Source organism: Centruroides vittatus, unplaced genomic scaffold (assembly GCF_030686945.1).
Source record: "Centruroides vittatus isolate TY-2023 unplaced genomic scaffold, ASM3068694v2 contig_476, whole genome shotgun sequence".
Classification (NCBI taxonomy): Eukaryota; Metazoa; Arthropoda; class Arachnida; order Scorpiones; family Buthidae; genus Centruroides; species Centruroides vittatus.
Genome location: NW_027122268.1, coordinates 968,247 through 985,524, shown reverse-complemented (window position 1 = coordinate 985,524; position 17,278 = coordinate 968,247). Strand labels below are relative to the sequence as shown.

Genomic DNA, 17,278 nt, shown 5'->3' with positions numbered 1-17,278 from the left:
TTGAAATAAATGCAATAGAACTTAAAAACAAATCTTGAATTAAATCCTTGAATTTGCACAAAATTTTGTGCAAATTCAACAGTAAGCAATTGGGTAAATTTTGCTATTAAATTCTAATAGAAAGGAAAAATTTCAATTCACCATTCTTATCTAAGCATTGCCAATTTCATGTGCACATTGTATGTTAATAATGTAACAATGCTGTCCCAAAATAAAATTGTTTTGAAAATTTTATGGTATCATTTTTTTAATATAGGCTTATTCAATAATCTAATCATTTCATGGTCAAAATGAGAATATGGCTTATTGAGAGTATTTGACATTTATCAAGGTTCTTTTCTAGAAGAAATATTTGCATTTTATAATTGGTTTATTTTGAATTTATTTTTTACAATTTAGCCCTTTTTGGATCTTAATGTACTCTAATGTACTCTACATTTCCATTCATATAACTAAACTTTTTTTCAAATTCAAACTTTAAAGTTTTCAATTAAAACTTAAAGGAAAACATTTTAGCAATTTTCAGTTCCCCAATCAACTTCTTAGCGAAGTTTGTTCTGAAATAATAAAAAAAATAAATTTCTCTCACACACACACACACACACACACACACACACACACACACACACACACACACTCTCTCTCTCTCTCTCTCTTACATCAAGTATTTTGAAAAGTTTACATGAGTTAAGGATACCACATCCTTAAACAGTTGTATCCTTATATATGTAATTTTGTGATTCTAGTATTAATAAATTTATGTAGAATACTTCATACTTTTGTTTTAAATGCATCAAAAATTTTGAAACAAGCTTCTTAATTGAATATAAATAATTTATATTAATATAATGTTTTATTTTGATGTATTAATTATTTTAGAAATTTTTATGTAAATTCTAAATCTTATTTACATGTTACTAATTTTCTGATTTTTGTATTTTTAGGTTATGATATGTCAACTTACATCAGACGCTATGCAAAATACTTGAATGAAAAAGCAGTAACTTACAGAACAGTTGCTTTTGATTTTTGTAAAGTGAAGAGAGGGTAAGAATTAAGTTCATTATTTACTGTTAAATCAATATTTTAAAATTTTTTATTAATATAGGTGTCTAAAATTTATTGACTGCTGCATTAACATAATAAAACATTGTCATAGTGCATAAAGAGAACTTGTTTCTTAAGCCAAAATTTATTTATTGTGTTTTTTTTGGCACCATCAGTCAAAATAAGTTTCATGTTTACTTTTCAAATATAAACACTAATATGGGAAGTTTAACTTACAGTAGCATTTTATTATGGAGTTTGATGCTCCTATTACAATTTCTAATAAAAACGAAAATACAAAGGGTAAATCAAAAGCTAAAGAAATAGAAGTTAAGTTTTGCAATAAACAAACATTTCAGTTCCAGCCAGAGGAACTTAAAAATTTAAACTGACATGTATGACATGCTGCAGTGAAATTTATTCAGTTTATATGTTGGCTTCATAAAACAAAATTGAGTGTTGCATTGCATAAAACTGAATATGTTGAAATTAAAAGATTTAGTGTGTTTTACTGTGTACACCAAAGACACTTTGAACATGGGTTAAAGTCCAAACTGTCATTTCTCTGTTTGCAGCACAAATAGAAATCAAATCACTGTTTGTTTGATGCAAAGTCTTGCAATAGCTATTCTGGTTAACCCACTTTTATTTTGGTCAATAAATTTTAGATGCCTTATAGTATTAATTAGGGTTTCTCAAACGGGATCCTGGTTGTTCTTTTTAATCTAGAAAATTTTTCTTATCCTGGGAAATCCTGCAAATTTCTTAAATTCACTTTTTTTCTCATTTTAGGTTAAGGTTGAGGAAATTTTGAAAATAAAGTATAATTAACTCATAAACTGTCAGAATACATTTGTATTTATTAATTTTAAACCTACTTATTAGTTTTTTTTAATTTTTCCTCGTTATGGCACGTCACAAATGGTCAATCAATACGTAGCTTATTTGTGGCAGGACACACTCAAAATTCTTTACCTGTAATATCTGGAATAATTGTGCTTATGCTGTCTTAATTTTTAACCATCCCCACTAGCTTCAATGACTGCGTAACGCCAAGTTGTGCAAATTGGGCAAGGATACAAACGAGTATGAAATCAGCAAGTAAGAAGTTTTCTTCATAATTTGATTATTAAAGACAAACGAACTGCCGAATTATTGGGCTATGATGTTTCAATTAAAGCAGTCGAGGTAGACAAATCAAGAATACTAGGGAACAAAAGAAGTACTACAATCTCAAAAACGAACTAGAAATCTTCCAGGCTACAGGCGAAAAACCACAACATCTGTCTTCTCTTAAATGCATTAAACACGATTCCAATCACATCAATTGAATCGGAAAAGGCATTCTCGGTAGCAAGACTTTTCATTACTAAAATAAGAATTAGATTGAGTGATCGGAGTATTGACCATCTTTGCTTTTTAAAATTTAAAAAAAAATTTACAATATTTTGTATTATATTTTATTTAAAAAATCAAAAATTACCTTTTAAGTTAGAAGTTTGATCTAAGTTCATATTTTTTAATTTTCAACTCAATTCAAAGCATTTTGTTGTTGTTGTTGTTGTTGTATGCAGTTTCCAGCAAACTTTAATAATTTTTTTTCTATTTGTGAAAATTTCTACATAATTCAAAGGTAATTTTTAAAATATATCTTACACAGCATTATTTTAATGATTTTGGAGGTTACAGAACATATTAAATTACTTTAAAGAATGAATAATAATTATATCATTTGATTTCATGCTATTTTGTATATCTTAAAAATAATTTTGTCCTGGGATTTCCCAGGAAACAATTCACTTTTATCCCGGAATCCCGGGACAAGCAAAGGACTGGGAAATGAGAAACCCTAGTATTAATGTTGCTATTAAATGAATTTAACTTAATTGGTAGTATTTGACTTTAAGTTTTCTATGCTCCAATTTTCACTAAAATTAGTTAAACTTTTGGATAGCTTGTTTAGTTTAGCTTTACTAGTTAATTGTTAAAAGTATTAAAAGTTAACTTTTTTGGAAATATGGCTTCTAAAATATTTTGTATTTTAAGTAAACCATATAAATTTAAGAAAAGTAGCATTCAAAATAAATCTTAATATTACACTACTTAGGAAATAATTGCACAATAAACAAAATTTGAAAAATATCATCTTAATTTTTGTATTTCATACAAATTATGAATGCAAATCTGTTTTGTTGCTGCCAGCATGCACATGTATATGTATATTGTTGGTGCACAAGAATAGTGACACAACTCAAAAAAATAGTTCCTCTGGAACAGCCACTTAAGTTTCTTGTTCCTGTAAGGCTTTGTCATGATCTTGTATTTTTAAAATTTTCAAAACTATTTTGGAAATAAATACAGGTAACCCCTGTATAACACAGCACTTCTATAGCATGGGTTCACTCTGACATGGTTCGGGAATTAGGTAAAACCCTTGTACATGAAATGTAATAAAAACTGTTACCATTTAATGATGCTCAAGCTGAGCTTATCATATAGGATGAATAATTCTCTGGTAAAATATTTACTTAAATAAGTATTTTACCCATGAAAAAAATCTACTATATATAAAGCTGAAAGACCAGATTCTATCAATGTATGCCAAAAATGGCCACTAGGGGCGTCCCTAGCAAGTATTTAACAATATAAATTATTTTATATTAATTTAATCTAAATTTATTTACAGTATAATATTCAGTATATTGTTACTTTTATTTGTAATTTTGTATGCCCCGATGCCGGGCATTGGTCCTTTTTGACTTGTGAATAATAAATCCGATTTAAAGAAGGATTTAACCAGAAAAAACCAAACACCTTATGATGCTGAGAAAAAATTTAATAACGTAGCAAACATTTTTAGCCAAACCTGTTGGCCATCATCAGTCTAAACATATTCGAATGCAAACAAAATGGAACAAAAATTTAAATACAAATAAAATAACGGATGAAATATACATATAATAAAAAAATAATAATAAATAACAAAGAAATATAAAAATATGTATAGGTTAAATAAATAAATATTAAGCCATTACATAATAATAAATTACATGAAATTCAATGATAACAAAATCAAGGCATTAAATTAAGAGCTATCTAATCTTTTAATTAAATACTTCCAAGCTGAAGGCAACCCTTCAGCATCCCTGGCATTAATGCAGGTATTATGCAATCTGCTCTTAAATATTTCAATTTTCTCGGCGCTAAACGCTAAAGTCGGTAAATGTACAGGTTTAATAATGCCTGCTTCGCCCCATTTGACTATCGAGCCTTCAACCTGCGCCATCTGAGATAGAACTGTGGCGTTAGATCTTTTGCTGATGTTGTACCTGTGTTCCCTTAATCTAATCCCTAGGTTTCTATCAGTGACCCCAATGTAGTTTTTATAAATGCCTAGCTCTTGGTTTTCACAAGGAATTTTGTACACTACAGCCATTCTCTCTATCAATGCTGTCTCTGTCGTTTCTCAATAACTTGTACAGGCCGAGAGCTCTCTTGAAAATTAATTTAGAATTTCCGCGGGCTGAGATTTCCCTCGTGATAGTTCATGTGTGACAGAAAGAGAGGCTTTGTGAATTTGCCGAAATTATGTAATGACTTAATATTTATTTACTTAACCTATACATATTTTTATATTTCTTTGTTATTTATTATTTTTTTATTATATGTATATTTCATCCGTTATTTTATTTGTATTTAAATTTTTGTTCCATTTTGTTTTGCATTCGAATATGTTTAGCCTGATGATGGCAAACAGGTTTGGCTGAAAACGTTTGCTACGTTATTTATTAAATTTTTTCTCAGCATCATAAGGTGTTTGGTTTTTTCTGATTTACATATTGCTGAGTGAGTTCATTTCAATGAAGGATTTAACAGCATGTTTTTTAATTCTTGGAACCTAACCCCCCTTTTCACACTAGTTCTTTGTTTCATATAACATGGATTCGCATAACATGGCAATTTTTTTGGAACGTAACTCCCGTGTTATACGGGGGTTACCTGTATTAGTGTTCATTCTTCCACATAAAAATATGAGGAGTTTGCTATACATTTCTACAATAAACTAGAAGTTGGAAATTTGAGTTGTCACTAGTCTTCTGCACCAACAATATGTAGAATAGTAAGAAATTTAATCTCTAGATTTGAGAACTTTAATGTGTTAATCCAGAATTAAATAGGCTGCTCTTTGTTAATAGGTTTAAATAATCTGAACTAAAATTTTAATGTATTAGTTTTGGCTAAGCAATTGGTTACTCATTAATAGCATGATATGCAAGTATTACTTTACGTAAACATTTCTTGTTCTCCATTACAGTAGTTATTTAAACAATATAAGCTTAATCTTTAATGCTGCTTTACATTAATATATGGTAGCACAGTTAAAAATTGTATTTGATATTTCAAAAATCAACAATGTTTTAGATATAGAATGTTTTAAGAAGTGTGGAACTAAAATGTCAAATTTTGTAAAAATCAGTTTTCTTTCAATGATCTTAGAGGGATTGGAAAAACTGACTTCATATTGCTAATTTAAATGTAAGAATTTTGATTGAATTCAACATATACATATGGTTTCATTGTTACTTTGTTAAGATAAAGCTGCATACTTACTTAAGTTTGTAATTTATCTCTGCTGAGTACTTCTGGACTATACAACTAATAAAGTATTTTAAAGAAAAGCTCATTGTTTAACTTGTTAAATATGCACAAGAACCTATTTTGGTTTAAGTTCATTAGTATCCAAAATTCAAAAAAATTTTGCATAGCAACTTGGTCTAGTATCATGCTAATTTCATATTCATAATGTTTGATTTTATTTAATTTATTAATTCACTATTACAATACTTCAGAGATCTTTTGATATTTTTATTTTGCATGTTCTCATGCATGGTTTCTTAGATTGTTTAATAGAGAAATCATTTAATTATAGCATTTTAAGAACTTTCTGAATCTATCATTGGAACAGGCTGTTGCTATTTATAATGGAGTTCGAAAAAAGTTATATGAAGAGTATTTCTAAGGCACTGTGTATATAATTCAAATAGTATTACATTTAACATATACTGTATTTTACGGACTATAAGACGCACTGTTTTCTTCGAAAAATTGCCTCAAATTCAGGTGTCTTATAGTCCATAAAATACGGTAGTTATAATATAAAACCTAAATCAAAATATTCAGGAATTTTAATGTTAATTCTTTTTTGTAGGAAGGAAGATGGAATATTAAGAACAATGAACACTGATAAAGTAAGGTTTTTTTTATAATTTTGATTAATTTTTACTACATAATTGTTTAGAAGCTTAGTGTCACTTTTTAGTTATTTGAATTTGCATTATCAATTTTCAATAAAATGCTAGTTTCTCTAATTTGTATATTTCATATATAACTAAAATTGGCCAAAAAGCAATTAGGTGGAAATTGAATTAGTCTCCAATAATTTTGATTTTTAATTAAGCAAATAAATTTAATAAAATTAAACTTATTCAATAATGAGCTTTGAACTAGTCAGTTATCAGTCCAAAATGTTACCATGATGATCATGATCATCTATATTCGTTAACATGCATTAAAGTTTAGATTTTAGATGCATTAGTTAGAACTTTAGTTATTCAGAATGTTTAGTATTCATTTCTTTTTAATCATGAGCATTTTTTTTATGTACCCAACAAGTGTTTAAGAATTTGTTCTTGAAATTAAATTTAGAAAACTTTAGATAACTACCTAAATTTTCAGTTCAATGTTAAAAAGTTACAATATTACAAATTGATATGAGAATTCAAAAAATATTATGCAGATAAGTTTTTCATAAGTTCTTCATAAGTTCAGATTTTATTTTACTAATGTAACAAATAAGTTTTTTGAAATAGTTTGAATTTTGTTTTTAATTACTATTTATTGATGTAAGTGATAAAGAAGAATTCCTGAGTTTTTCTGAAATTTTAAATATTTGTCTTTAATAACATTCAGTTGCATTCTCTAAGTTTGTGCTCTAGCATTCCTCGAACTGCAGAAAATTTTCACTGATTTGGATCAGACTCATTGATCTGAAAATAGATATTTCTACTGTAGTAGTGGACACACAATGGAAAACTTTTGACAGTAGTAGTTTGTACAAAATAGATAACTAAAACATGTGGATATTCTAGATTTTAAAATCTTGTTTGGTTCTGCATTCTGTGTAAAATTACCTGATCTCCATTACAAATGGAGAAAAACATTCGTATCAGTTAAGATTTGAGTTTTCTTGCTGGCTTTGGTGACTGATTGTTTAATCACATTTAACCAGTTTTTCATGCGGTGATTGGTCCATGAGAACATTTTAGTGCAGTTGCTAAACTCTCTATAGTTAGGATTACCAGACATCCTGCTTTGACTGGGACTGCCCTGGTTTGATGTGGTCCCAGCATCAAGGCCATGTTGCCACTTGGTCCTGGTTATTTTGTAAAATTTTAAAAGTGCCAAATATACAAGAAGTAAAAATAGCCCCAGGTAAAATGGCAATTTGGCAACAAAAATATTTCTCTATTACACTAACTGCTGCCAATCTAAATATTTTGTATCTAAATCTAAGTACTTTTAATGTTGTCTAGATGTTTTCACCCAAAATCTATAGCATGTGGCCTGATGAATTTAGATATTTTATTTTTTATCCAGATATTTTTTCACAGAATTTTTAACAGCATGTGGCCTACATGATCAAGATGTTTCTATTATTTTGTTCTTTAGATATTTTGTTTCAGTTAGAGTTGGCAACACTGAAACTTGCGGAACAATGTCCTTCTTAGTCAAGTTCAGATTGTTAATTGGCATTTGCAATTATTTTGTATTATATATTAAATTAATTTAATCTCTGAAATGCCAAAAAGAAACTGTGTACTGATGAATTAAAAAAGGATTATCTGTTATTGAAAAATGTTTGCAATTGTATTGACAAAGTCAAATGTGTGAAACATAAGGCAAGCATAGTAAACAAAGTTCCTCAAAATAGTGCATTTTTATCTGTTCAAGTTAATTCAGCCAGGAATTGGTTTCTGGTGGTAATAAGCAGTAAACATTGTGACAGTCAAAAAATGGTCCCCCTCAGATTTTTACATTTATGGATTTGGAACCTTGAAATGTCAAAATACAGGAAAAACCTGAACTTTTTCTAGTATGTATGGATGTTAATGTGGGGGGGGGTATAATTTTGTTCACCCTGTTTGAAGCTTAACTCCTGTGCATTTTGTCAAATTTCTGAAATTTTGTAGGGAGGTTTTTATTAGGGGATTTATTCTTTTTAAATTTTGGAGATTGAAGCTCAAGAGGGTGGGAGATATTGGAAATACACATGACACCCATTAGGATCAAAGTTAATGACTATTTTACTTGTTATTAGCATTTGGTTTTTTTTCATAAAAGCATCCCTATCCTCAAAATTTAAGCTTTTTGCCATTTTATGATGGTTATAAAAATTTAAATAAAATGTTTTTAAGATAGCACCACTGCAAATTTTAAATGTTGCAAGGAAAGTTGAGCAACTCATTGCTGGTTTATTTTTGATGTCAGTTTCACATCTGTAGTTGAAATAATTTCTGAAGTTAGAAAATGTGGCAAATGCATATCAAGGGGACAACGGCACTAAATTTTACCCTAACTGTTGAATTTTAAATTTTTCCAAGAAGATAAAACCAACCTTCAGGCCAATTCTTAAATCAAATTTGGTTGAGATTTGCTTCAGTTTTCTACAGAGTTCTGAATACCTATCTACTTCTCAATTGTAATCACTGTACTTCATTTAGCTTTAAGATTAATTCTTGATAGCCTGTATTTTATTAAGATAAATATTTTTATCTGCTAGCCTTGCATTTGATTAATCTAGGCTAACATAACTAGAAACTAAATCAATTTCTTTAAGACCAGACTTTATAAGTAAGTGATGATACTTTGTAGCTTTTTTAAAAAAATCAGTTACACTATTCTTTTGCATTTTAAAATGTCAGTTTACAATAACATTATACATTTTTATAAATATTGACAATCCTCCATTTATTGATAGCTATCAAAAATATTAATAAAATCAAACCTTATTAATGCTTTGCAAATATTATACTATTTGATGTAGTTATGTGATCACTTTATGCAATGAGTGTTTTTATTCTGACCATATGAATAGACAATTAAAAAATTTTTCATGGACACTTCTGGTTGATATACTAGTTCAGAATGGGTAAGATGTTAAATTAATAGCCAAAATTTAAAGTTTTATAAAGTCTTGACAATTTTTAACTTGCTGTATCTTAGCTTTAAAATTTTCCTTCAGCTTTTGAAAACCCTTCCCATACTACAACTTCAGTTGGATGCTCTCCTAGAATTTGATGTAAGTTTTTTCAAAATTTTAAATTATTTTTATTGTTGGATTTAATTACTGCTATTGGTTTTTAGTGTACTTCAAATGATTTATCAAATGGTGTTATTAGTTGCTGCTTCATGCTTCTATTCAGGGATCTTATCAGATTATTTGCCTGTTATAATGATGGAATTATTAATCTTCTAGGTAAGTATAATTTCAAAAACTTTCAAAGTAATGATATCAACAATGTACCCTACGAACTGATGACCGGTGTGCAAGGGAAAAACAACTCTTAAAATTTCTCATACATCTGATTGGAATGGTTATATTCCAAAGATGTCTGATGGAATGTCTTTTACATTCCATCGGACATCCATTTAATGCCTGAAGAACTCTGGGGAATTTGAAAACGTTTGATGGATTTTTATTGTTTGTTTTTTTCACACCAGTCATTGGTTTGTAGGGTATGTTGTTGACTATACCCTGGTGTTGTGTTGTTGTTGTAATGATATCAGTTTAGTCTTTCAACATGGCATTTTGATATAAATTCTTGGTATTCTTTTGCCAATTTTTCAGAATTTCATAGTTTAATGGTTTTTTACTAATAATTAAGGAAAATATATTTTTTATTCATATTTTTTCCTCCTAGATTTTATTTCATTGTGTTAGCAATATGTAATGAGAATTCTACTAGCAATTAACTTTAAGAAAAGGTTAATTTATGAAACTGATTATGAATTTATGGATTATAATTTATTGATTTATGAAACTTCATTTAAGGAATAAAGATTTGGAATACATGATAATAGTTTTGTATTTTATTTTTTTAATCAATATTGTAACATTTTTGAATATTAAAGCACAGTCTGTGCATCAAAAGAGTAAACATGAGTCAGTTGATCTAGAAGAGAGTATTCCAGATGAGAATGAAGTGTAATTTAACAGAGTAATAGTAGGCTCAAGAGTGAGTAAATTTTTTTTTACAAAATAAAACAATATAACTTATGATAAAGATGATATAAAAATATTTTAGAAATGTAAACAATAAAAGATCAGGAGTGGCCAACTTTTGTGTACATAAGATATACTTATTATCTTAAAAATGTGTGTCAATCGACTTGTTGTTGTAGGCATAGTCTAAGTGGAGAGGGGAAGGTGTAAAATATATACTATGTTTCTACACTGTTTCAGTATGAGATGCACTGCTTATGAGTTGAGTCATAACTGCATGCATACTGTTGTGTTCAGTTACAAATATAATTAAGTCAAGACATTGCGAGTGATCAGCCAAAATTGGCTTGGCAATCGATTGGTTGATCACAATTGTCTTGTTGGCCATCCCTAATGTAGATCAATGTCTTAACTCCCAAGGTGGTATCTTAACTCCAAAGGAACAGAAAAATGTGGTAGACCTTTCCAGTTTAGGTTGACTTATGACTAATTTTTTGCTGTATGGACTGTAGTAAACACATTACGCTTCATAAAACATTTTATAAAGAGGTAAAAAGTTTGACATTGCTTTAAAGGATTTAATTTAAACATTTGTTTATCTTTTGTAGAAACTATTTTTAAACAAAATGCAAATATTAAATTTTTTTAAATTTTTATTTTAGAGAAATATTTTGATATGAATAAGAAAAATTGTCGAGAAGCACTTGATATATATAAAAAGTTTTTAATTAGAATGGATAGGGTTGCAGAATTATTAAAAGTGGCAGAGGTATGTTTTATCGTTAAACTACTCAGAACAGTAATTATACATTATTTCCACTTGGCTTAAATTATAAATTTCATCTTACAGAATGTTGGAATTGATAAAGGTGATATTCCAGACTTGACAAAGGTAAGATGTGTTAAATCTAACTTAAATCTAATATCTAGAAAAATTCATTTATGCTGAGCTAAAACATTGAGATAGTCTGTAACCATGCCCATCTTCCTACACAGTTCAGAAATTTATTTTTCCTGTAGCTCATCCAGACATGTAGACACCTGAGTTTATTTGGCCTGACACCAGTGAGTCTGTGAAGTTTCAGGTTTTACCTAAACATGAGTTATTCAGTTTACATTTTTGTTTATTGTTTAATTTATTTTTTATTTTAATTTTTAACTATTTAAAACTATAAACGTTTAGTTTTTAATTTATTTTAAAATTTATTATTTTTAATTTCTCACTCTACCAGAAAACTGATACTTAATTTTATTTTAATTTTTTTTTTCTGAATTTTTTTTTTGTTTACAAAAGTTTATAGTTGTATTCAAATATTAATTTACATTAAAACTTGGTGCCTGAGAGCACTCTTTCCACCATCCACTCTGAACACACAGGACCTTGTATATAAGTTGCCATACCGTAGGGTTGTTGCCATTAGCTAAGTATCACATGCACATTCAGAAAATTTATTGTCTCAACATATACACCATACCTTTATAACAGTCTCTTGAGGGTAACAATCAATTATATTGTAGCTACTACCAAATTCTACACACTTCTCCAAGAACATCAGGGAGACATACAAAATAGGTATACTACGGAACTGGCCAAGAGTCCTGGACCACGATTATGAACCCTTCTGGTCCCATCAATAATTCTTAATTAATGCTGGGATAGAACATTATTCTTAAGGGAGACATTTTATCTCCTCCCACCTATGTAACAGCACCACCCTCCATTCCCAAACTATGGAGCATGTTACTTAACTATAAAATCATAGAACTATGGATTGATATAAAAAAGCATTTTATTAACAAAATATTAAGTTTTTATTTTAAGTAATTTATAATCTTTATTATAACTTGAATATATTACATTCCAGAGCATGCAGCCAGAACATTTTTAAAGTGTTACCAATTATCTTTCAGTTTTAATATAAAAATTTTGTTCAATTTGAATCAAATATATTGAAACTACTCACAACTGTGAATAAAACATCAATTTTAATGTGGAAAGACAGTGCATCACTTAACATTATACTAGATGCACATCACATCAAATGTTTAATTTTCTAACCTGTGGTGGTGGTTAACAATTTGTTGCAAATTGATCATTCTTAATTATTACTTATGCAGAGATGCCATACACTATATGGATTTTTCCATCCTTTCTACAGAAGTTGCATTTAAACGAGCAATTATTTACTGTGACATTTGTCACAGTGCTAGGCTGCAATTTTTAATCATATTTTTAATTCATTTTAAAAATGTTCTCCACCTCAAATTAGTACTGTAGTGTCTTGCCTTTTGTACAAAACACTTTTCTGTTAACAGTGGAGTTGGGATGCCAGTCATTTATTAACTGCTTTCAAGGGAAAAGTTTTGAATTGAAATAATGTGACTTCTTCCAGATTGTGTCAGATGTTCTTATATAGTTAATTGGGGCCACCTGCCCCTAAGGTTTTCATATCTGGTCTTGGATTTCATCTATTAACTCTGTTCTTGAGATTAAGGAAAGACAGACACAGTAGGAATTTATAGGTTACAATGTTTCAAATTGCAGCCCAATTATGGACTTATGTAGTAGCAGACCAGTAAACCTTAGTAGCAGAGCACTACCTGTTTGTTCCACTGCTGCTGATGGCCCTCTTCTCAGCATAGTATCTTTGCATATGGATCAACCAAATAGTCTAATATTACTGGTTTAAGCTGACTTATGGTGTCATATTAAACAAGTTTTAGTATGAAAATACAATACCTTGATCATTTTGAGATGACTATATATTTAGTTCTGACATAAGGCTTACATAAAATGACCTTTTTGTAGTGTTAAACTAAATTTGGTTAGACACTCAAGCCATTTATTGCAGCAAAAATTTTAATTACTATGTTTTTGACCATATTTTATTAACTTTCCTAAAGTAGAACATAAAATGAATTAAATTACTATTCTGTTTGATCTCAACTTGAAATGTTCTAGAATAAACATTTGAAATGTAGAAAGCTGAACCATTTAAATTAAAAGTAAACCAAAAAAAATATAAAAAAAAGCTCAAATTTATAAAATACATGGATAACAGAGGATAAATATGGTCAGTACTCCTAAAGGTTTTATAGAGTTTAACTCAAACTGCTCCATGCTGCAGACAGGGTGTTAATGTCTGATTTGATAGCTCACCCAAAATGCTGATTTATGTGTATGATACTTCTACATACAGGATATGGTGTTGACTCCACACTTTGTGAATGATTTTGGCCTGGCGTCAATGCTGATGGAATTGGAGAGGGCATTAACTACAAGGGCTGTGGCTATAGCTGAATTAGCCTTCCTGATATCATCTTGATGGTTCTTTAATCTTGTTTAGAGATCTTGGGATGACCCACCATAGTACTTGTATGTCATGTATAACTAATCACTCACAGAAACAGCATAATGCCAAGGATGTGCATCAGGTTGCGGGGTTGTCATTACATATGATTTTGTATAGTACAGTTTCTTATAAATAGCATAGCTACTGGCCACAGGATTAATCTCTGTGTAGTTGTTAGAGAGAAGCACAGTCAACTAACACATGTTTGTCCTTTTGGATTATTTGGTTTGTCACTTGTTTTCACTCAAAATCCTTTGGCAAAGGATTTTATGATCTTTGGTAAATGGTTTGGCTTAAAACCTAAGGATTGATGTAGTCCAACTTGTGCATTTTGTCCTGACAATCTGTGCAGGCTTTTCAAATCAGATCCCTAAAGGCAGCTAGCTTGAGCAGATTGAGGCTCAGTTGACAAAGTGGATTTTGGAAGGGCTTTCTATAAATGTTGGTAGGGGGAAAGAGATTTGGAAAGTATGCTTTAGTGTCATTTTCTTGTCAATTTTAAAGTAAAGCCATGGAGTTGATTTGCAATTGATGAATTGCAGAATGTCAGGATGTCTCCTTCATATGAGGATGTCATCAATGTATCTTGACAACTTGTAGAGACAAATGTTGGATGCATACTAGTGCATCTAACATTTGCAAGATAGTGGACTCAAAGGATCAGAGAACCATTTCAATGTCCCAAAAAGAGTGTCTTCACAAGAATATCTGTTCTGGACATTTATGGTGCTTTAAAGGTAAGAAAGACTAGGTAGCCAGATATGCAAGTTCAGAGATCTGTGAATGTAATGATGCAAAGTTTCAACCTGATGGAGGGATAGCCTGGAAATCAAGGACTGTTGTGCTTTTCATATAGGGCAAAGTTTTGTAGTTTTCTGATGAGGACCAAGGATTGAGAGATTGTTTGTATAGAGGAAGGTGCTGAATTGTAAGTGTTGAGCTTGTGCTCGGTAAGGATAGAGGTAGAGCAACTGTTCTCGACGAGTCTCAAGCTCATTCCTGTTTGTGTGCCTTAACAAAAATAACCTTGACATGGAAGGAAAAAGAACATGGATCAACCAAAATAGTCTGATATTACTGGTCTAATATCCATATGGAGTTTGTAAGCCAATGCTGTATGAGTGAAGTGTTTAATCCTACTCTGTAACTGATCTAGTAGATGGAGAGGCATCATCATGCAATCAGTAGCAGAGATGTATTCAAACAATACTCAAGTGTAAGTGGTTCGTGAGAGAACCAATCCTTTGATTTTTCTACATGTACAGGAGGGTCTAATGATGTGTTCACTTGTTTATAATCGATCAACGTAAATCGCAACTGTCAATCTCGTAACGGTCAACTCTTTGATAACAGGTGCGTGTCTGGGAATTGTAACGGATAAGTTACGGCGGCGCTGATCGATTATAAACAAGTGAACACATCATTAGACCCTCCTGTACAGTACCAGGATAGCACTATTCATAAACTCCCAAAACTGGAACAGTTGCTATCTCAAAATAAAACCTTGGTACTTTCTCCAGTACTGTTTAATAAACATACAAATGTCACATCAGAAACATTTGCTTTCATTATATTTAGTAACTGTACTGTACTGGAGTAAGTACTGAGGTTTTATTGAGATAGTGACATCATTATTGTCCTTAAACCATTTCTTGCTGGCTGATATTGAAACCCCTGCAGGATTTATATACATTATATGACTAAATTCAGAGGTGAGAACTGATACTCTTTCAGAAATATACAGTGGTACCTTGTATTTTAGCATTTTAACTCTGAAGCATTCATGTTTTGGCATCTATACATTTGCATACTGACCTACAAGCAATAAACCTTTCACTTGTACATTTAAGTCCCTGGACTCTCAATACCCTGCCGAGGCTCTATCTAGCTACTGATATTCATTTCAACTTAGTTACCCAAGCAACAATTATTCAAGAACACTGGATCTCTGTATAGATGTAAAATACCCATATCTACAGATGGTTCAAAATCAAAAACTGTAGGAGCAGCTTTTGTCTGTATTGAGGCTGCCTGCAGAAACAATAGTTTATACTGCAGAGCTATTTGCAATTTTCATGTTTCTCCAACATGTACAGAGAGACAACCAGAGACCAATATATACAGACAATTAATGCTCTACAGGCAATTAATAGTTGTAGGATAACAACCACTCAACAGTCAAAAGCATAAAATACCTACTGTCTTAAACATGCAGGAAATATGATAGCCTTGTACTGGCTGCCTGGACATACTGGGCTCAAAGGAAATGAAACTGCAGACAAACTTGCAAAACAAGACAACAGAAACCAAACAAGAACTTTCAGACTATACTATAAAGACTTCCTACAGCTGTGTCAACAATTACATATACAACAAATGGCAAGAGGACTAGAACAGACAACTGAACAATAAACTACAGACCATTAAACCAGAGTTATTAAAATAGACAATCAATCACCAGTTTCTCTGGTGATAGGTGTTAAACTGGAAAGTAGTAGTAGTACTTCCCCATCTGAAAACTGGCACATAAGATTAACACACAACTATCTATTAACAAAGGATACCCAACCAATATGCTCAACATGCCAAACCCCACTTACTATCAGACATATATATTAATGTACCCTTAGTATAAAACTGCCAGAGAATGATACTTTCAACAACATGTATCTTCACACCACCAAGCTCTACGGTATATAGATGATAACGGACAAATTCAACCTACAATGGCATATCTGAAGGCAATAAACCTATATACAGAATTCTAGAACATATTAAGACCTAAAAGGCCTGGCAACAAACCTGGCTAGACTTGGCACTCTTTAGTTTACCTAGGCCCTTGTGTCTCAAATCCAAACTCCAACCTATTCATATATGACAAATTCACTCTGGAGTTTGAATGATGCTTCAAAGTTCAAACTGCAATTGGTGGAAAAAATGTGATTGAAGTGTAAATATAATGTGTCCAAGTTGTGTCTCATGTTTGAGTTCATTGCTTTTTTTCACTTTCTAGTGTGTTTTGGTTATATATAAAATAGTGTTTTGGGAATTTTTTTAAACAACTTATTTTTGCAATTTTTCTTCGACAGCTTCTGGGCACCCTGTACATTTTGTATCCTTTAGTTCAAAATTTCCTGAGTGGAACTTTTTAACCACATTTGACATGTTTGAAGTTTAGGAGCATCTTCCCTATAAACAACTTGAATTTTTTTTACTGTTTGTACTGCATCATATTCTTTCTGAAACTCAAAGCATAACATGCCTGATGATATGATTTTTATCTGAAGACATTCACCTTGATTTTACTCAAACAGAATATGCAGTAAAGTGTAAAATAAGCTTCTAAATGAAGAATACAATCCAATTAGAAATATGTAAGATGCACAATTTAATTATAACAGTTGTGAAATTTGTTAAGTAATGACAACTATTAAAAATACACTTTCTGTTCAACTCATAACTTAACAATAGGATCCAAGAAGATGGAAGCAAGGAAGTATAAGATGGTCATAATATCAATGGTTGAGATGAAAAAGAACTTGTACTGCTTTAATGCTTTGTGATGTGTGGTTGATCTGGCAGTTATGTTTAAGAT

General features: G+C 30.5%; 1 protein-coding gene across 6 annotated transcripts in view; it reads left to right on the top strand.

Moving 5' to 3' along the window:
* lap (like-AP180) overlaps positions 1-17,278 on the top strand; it is an 89,390-nt gene that overhangs the window by 31,632 nt on the left and 40,480 nt on the right. For all 6 annotated transcript variants that reach the window (XM_067273417.1, XM_067273416.1, XM_067273415.1 and 3 more), the window contains exons 4-9: positions 945-1,047; positions 6,257-6,296; positions 9,350-9,406; positions 9,472-9,583; positions 10,993-11,099; positions 11,181-11,222. In XM_067273417.1, coding sequence (XP_067129518.1) covers positions 945-1,047; positions 6,257-6,296; positions 9,350-9,406; positions 9,472-9,583; positions 10,993-11,099; positions 11,181-11,222 — 461 coding nt within the window. The remainder of the gene's footprint in view (positions 1-944; positions 1,048-6,256; positions 6,297-9,349; positions 9,407-9,471; positions 9,584-10,992; positions 11,100-11,180; positions 11,223-17,278) is intronic.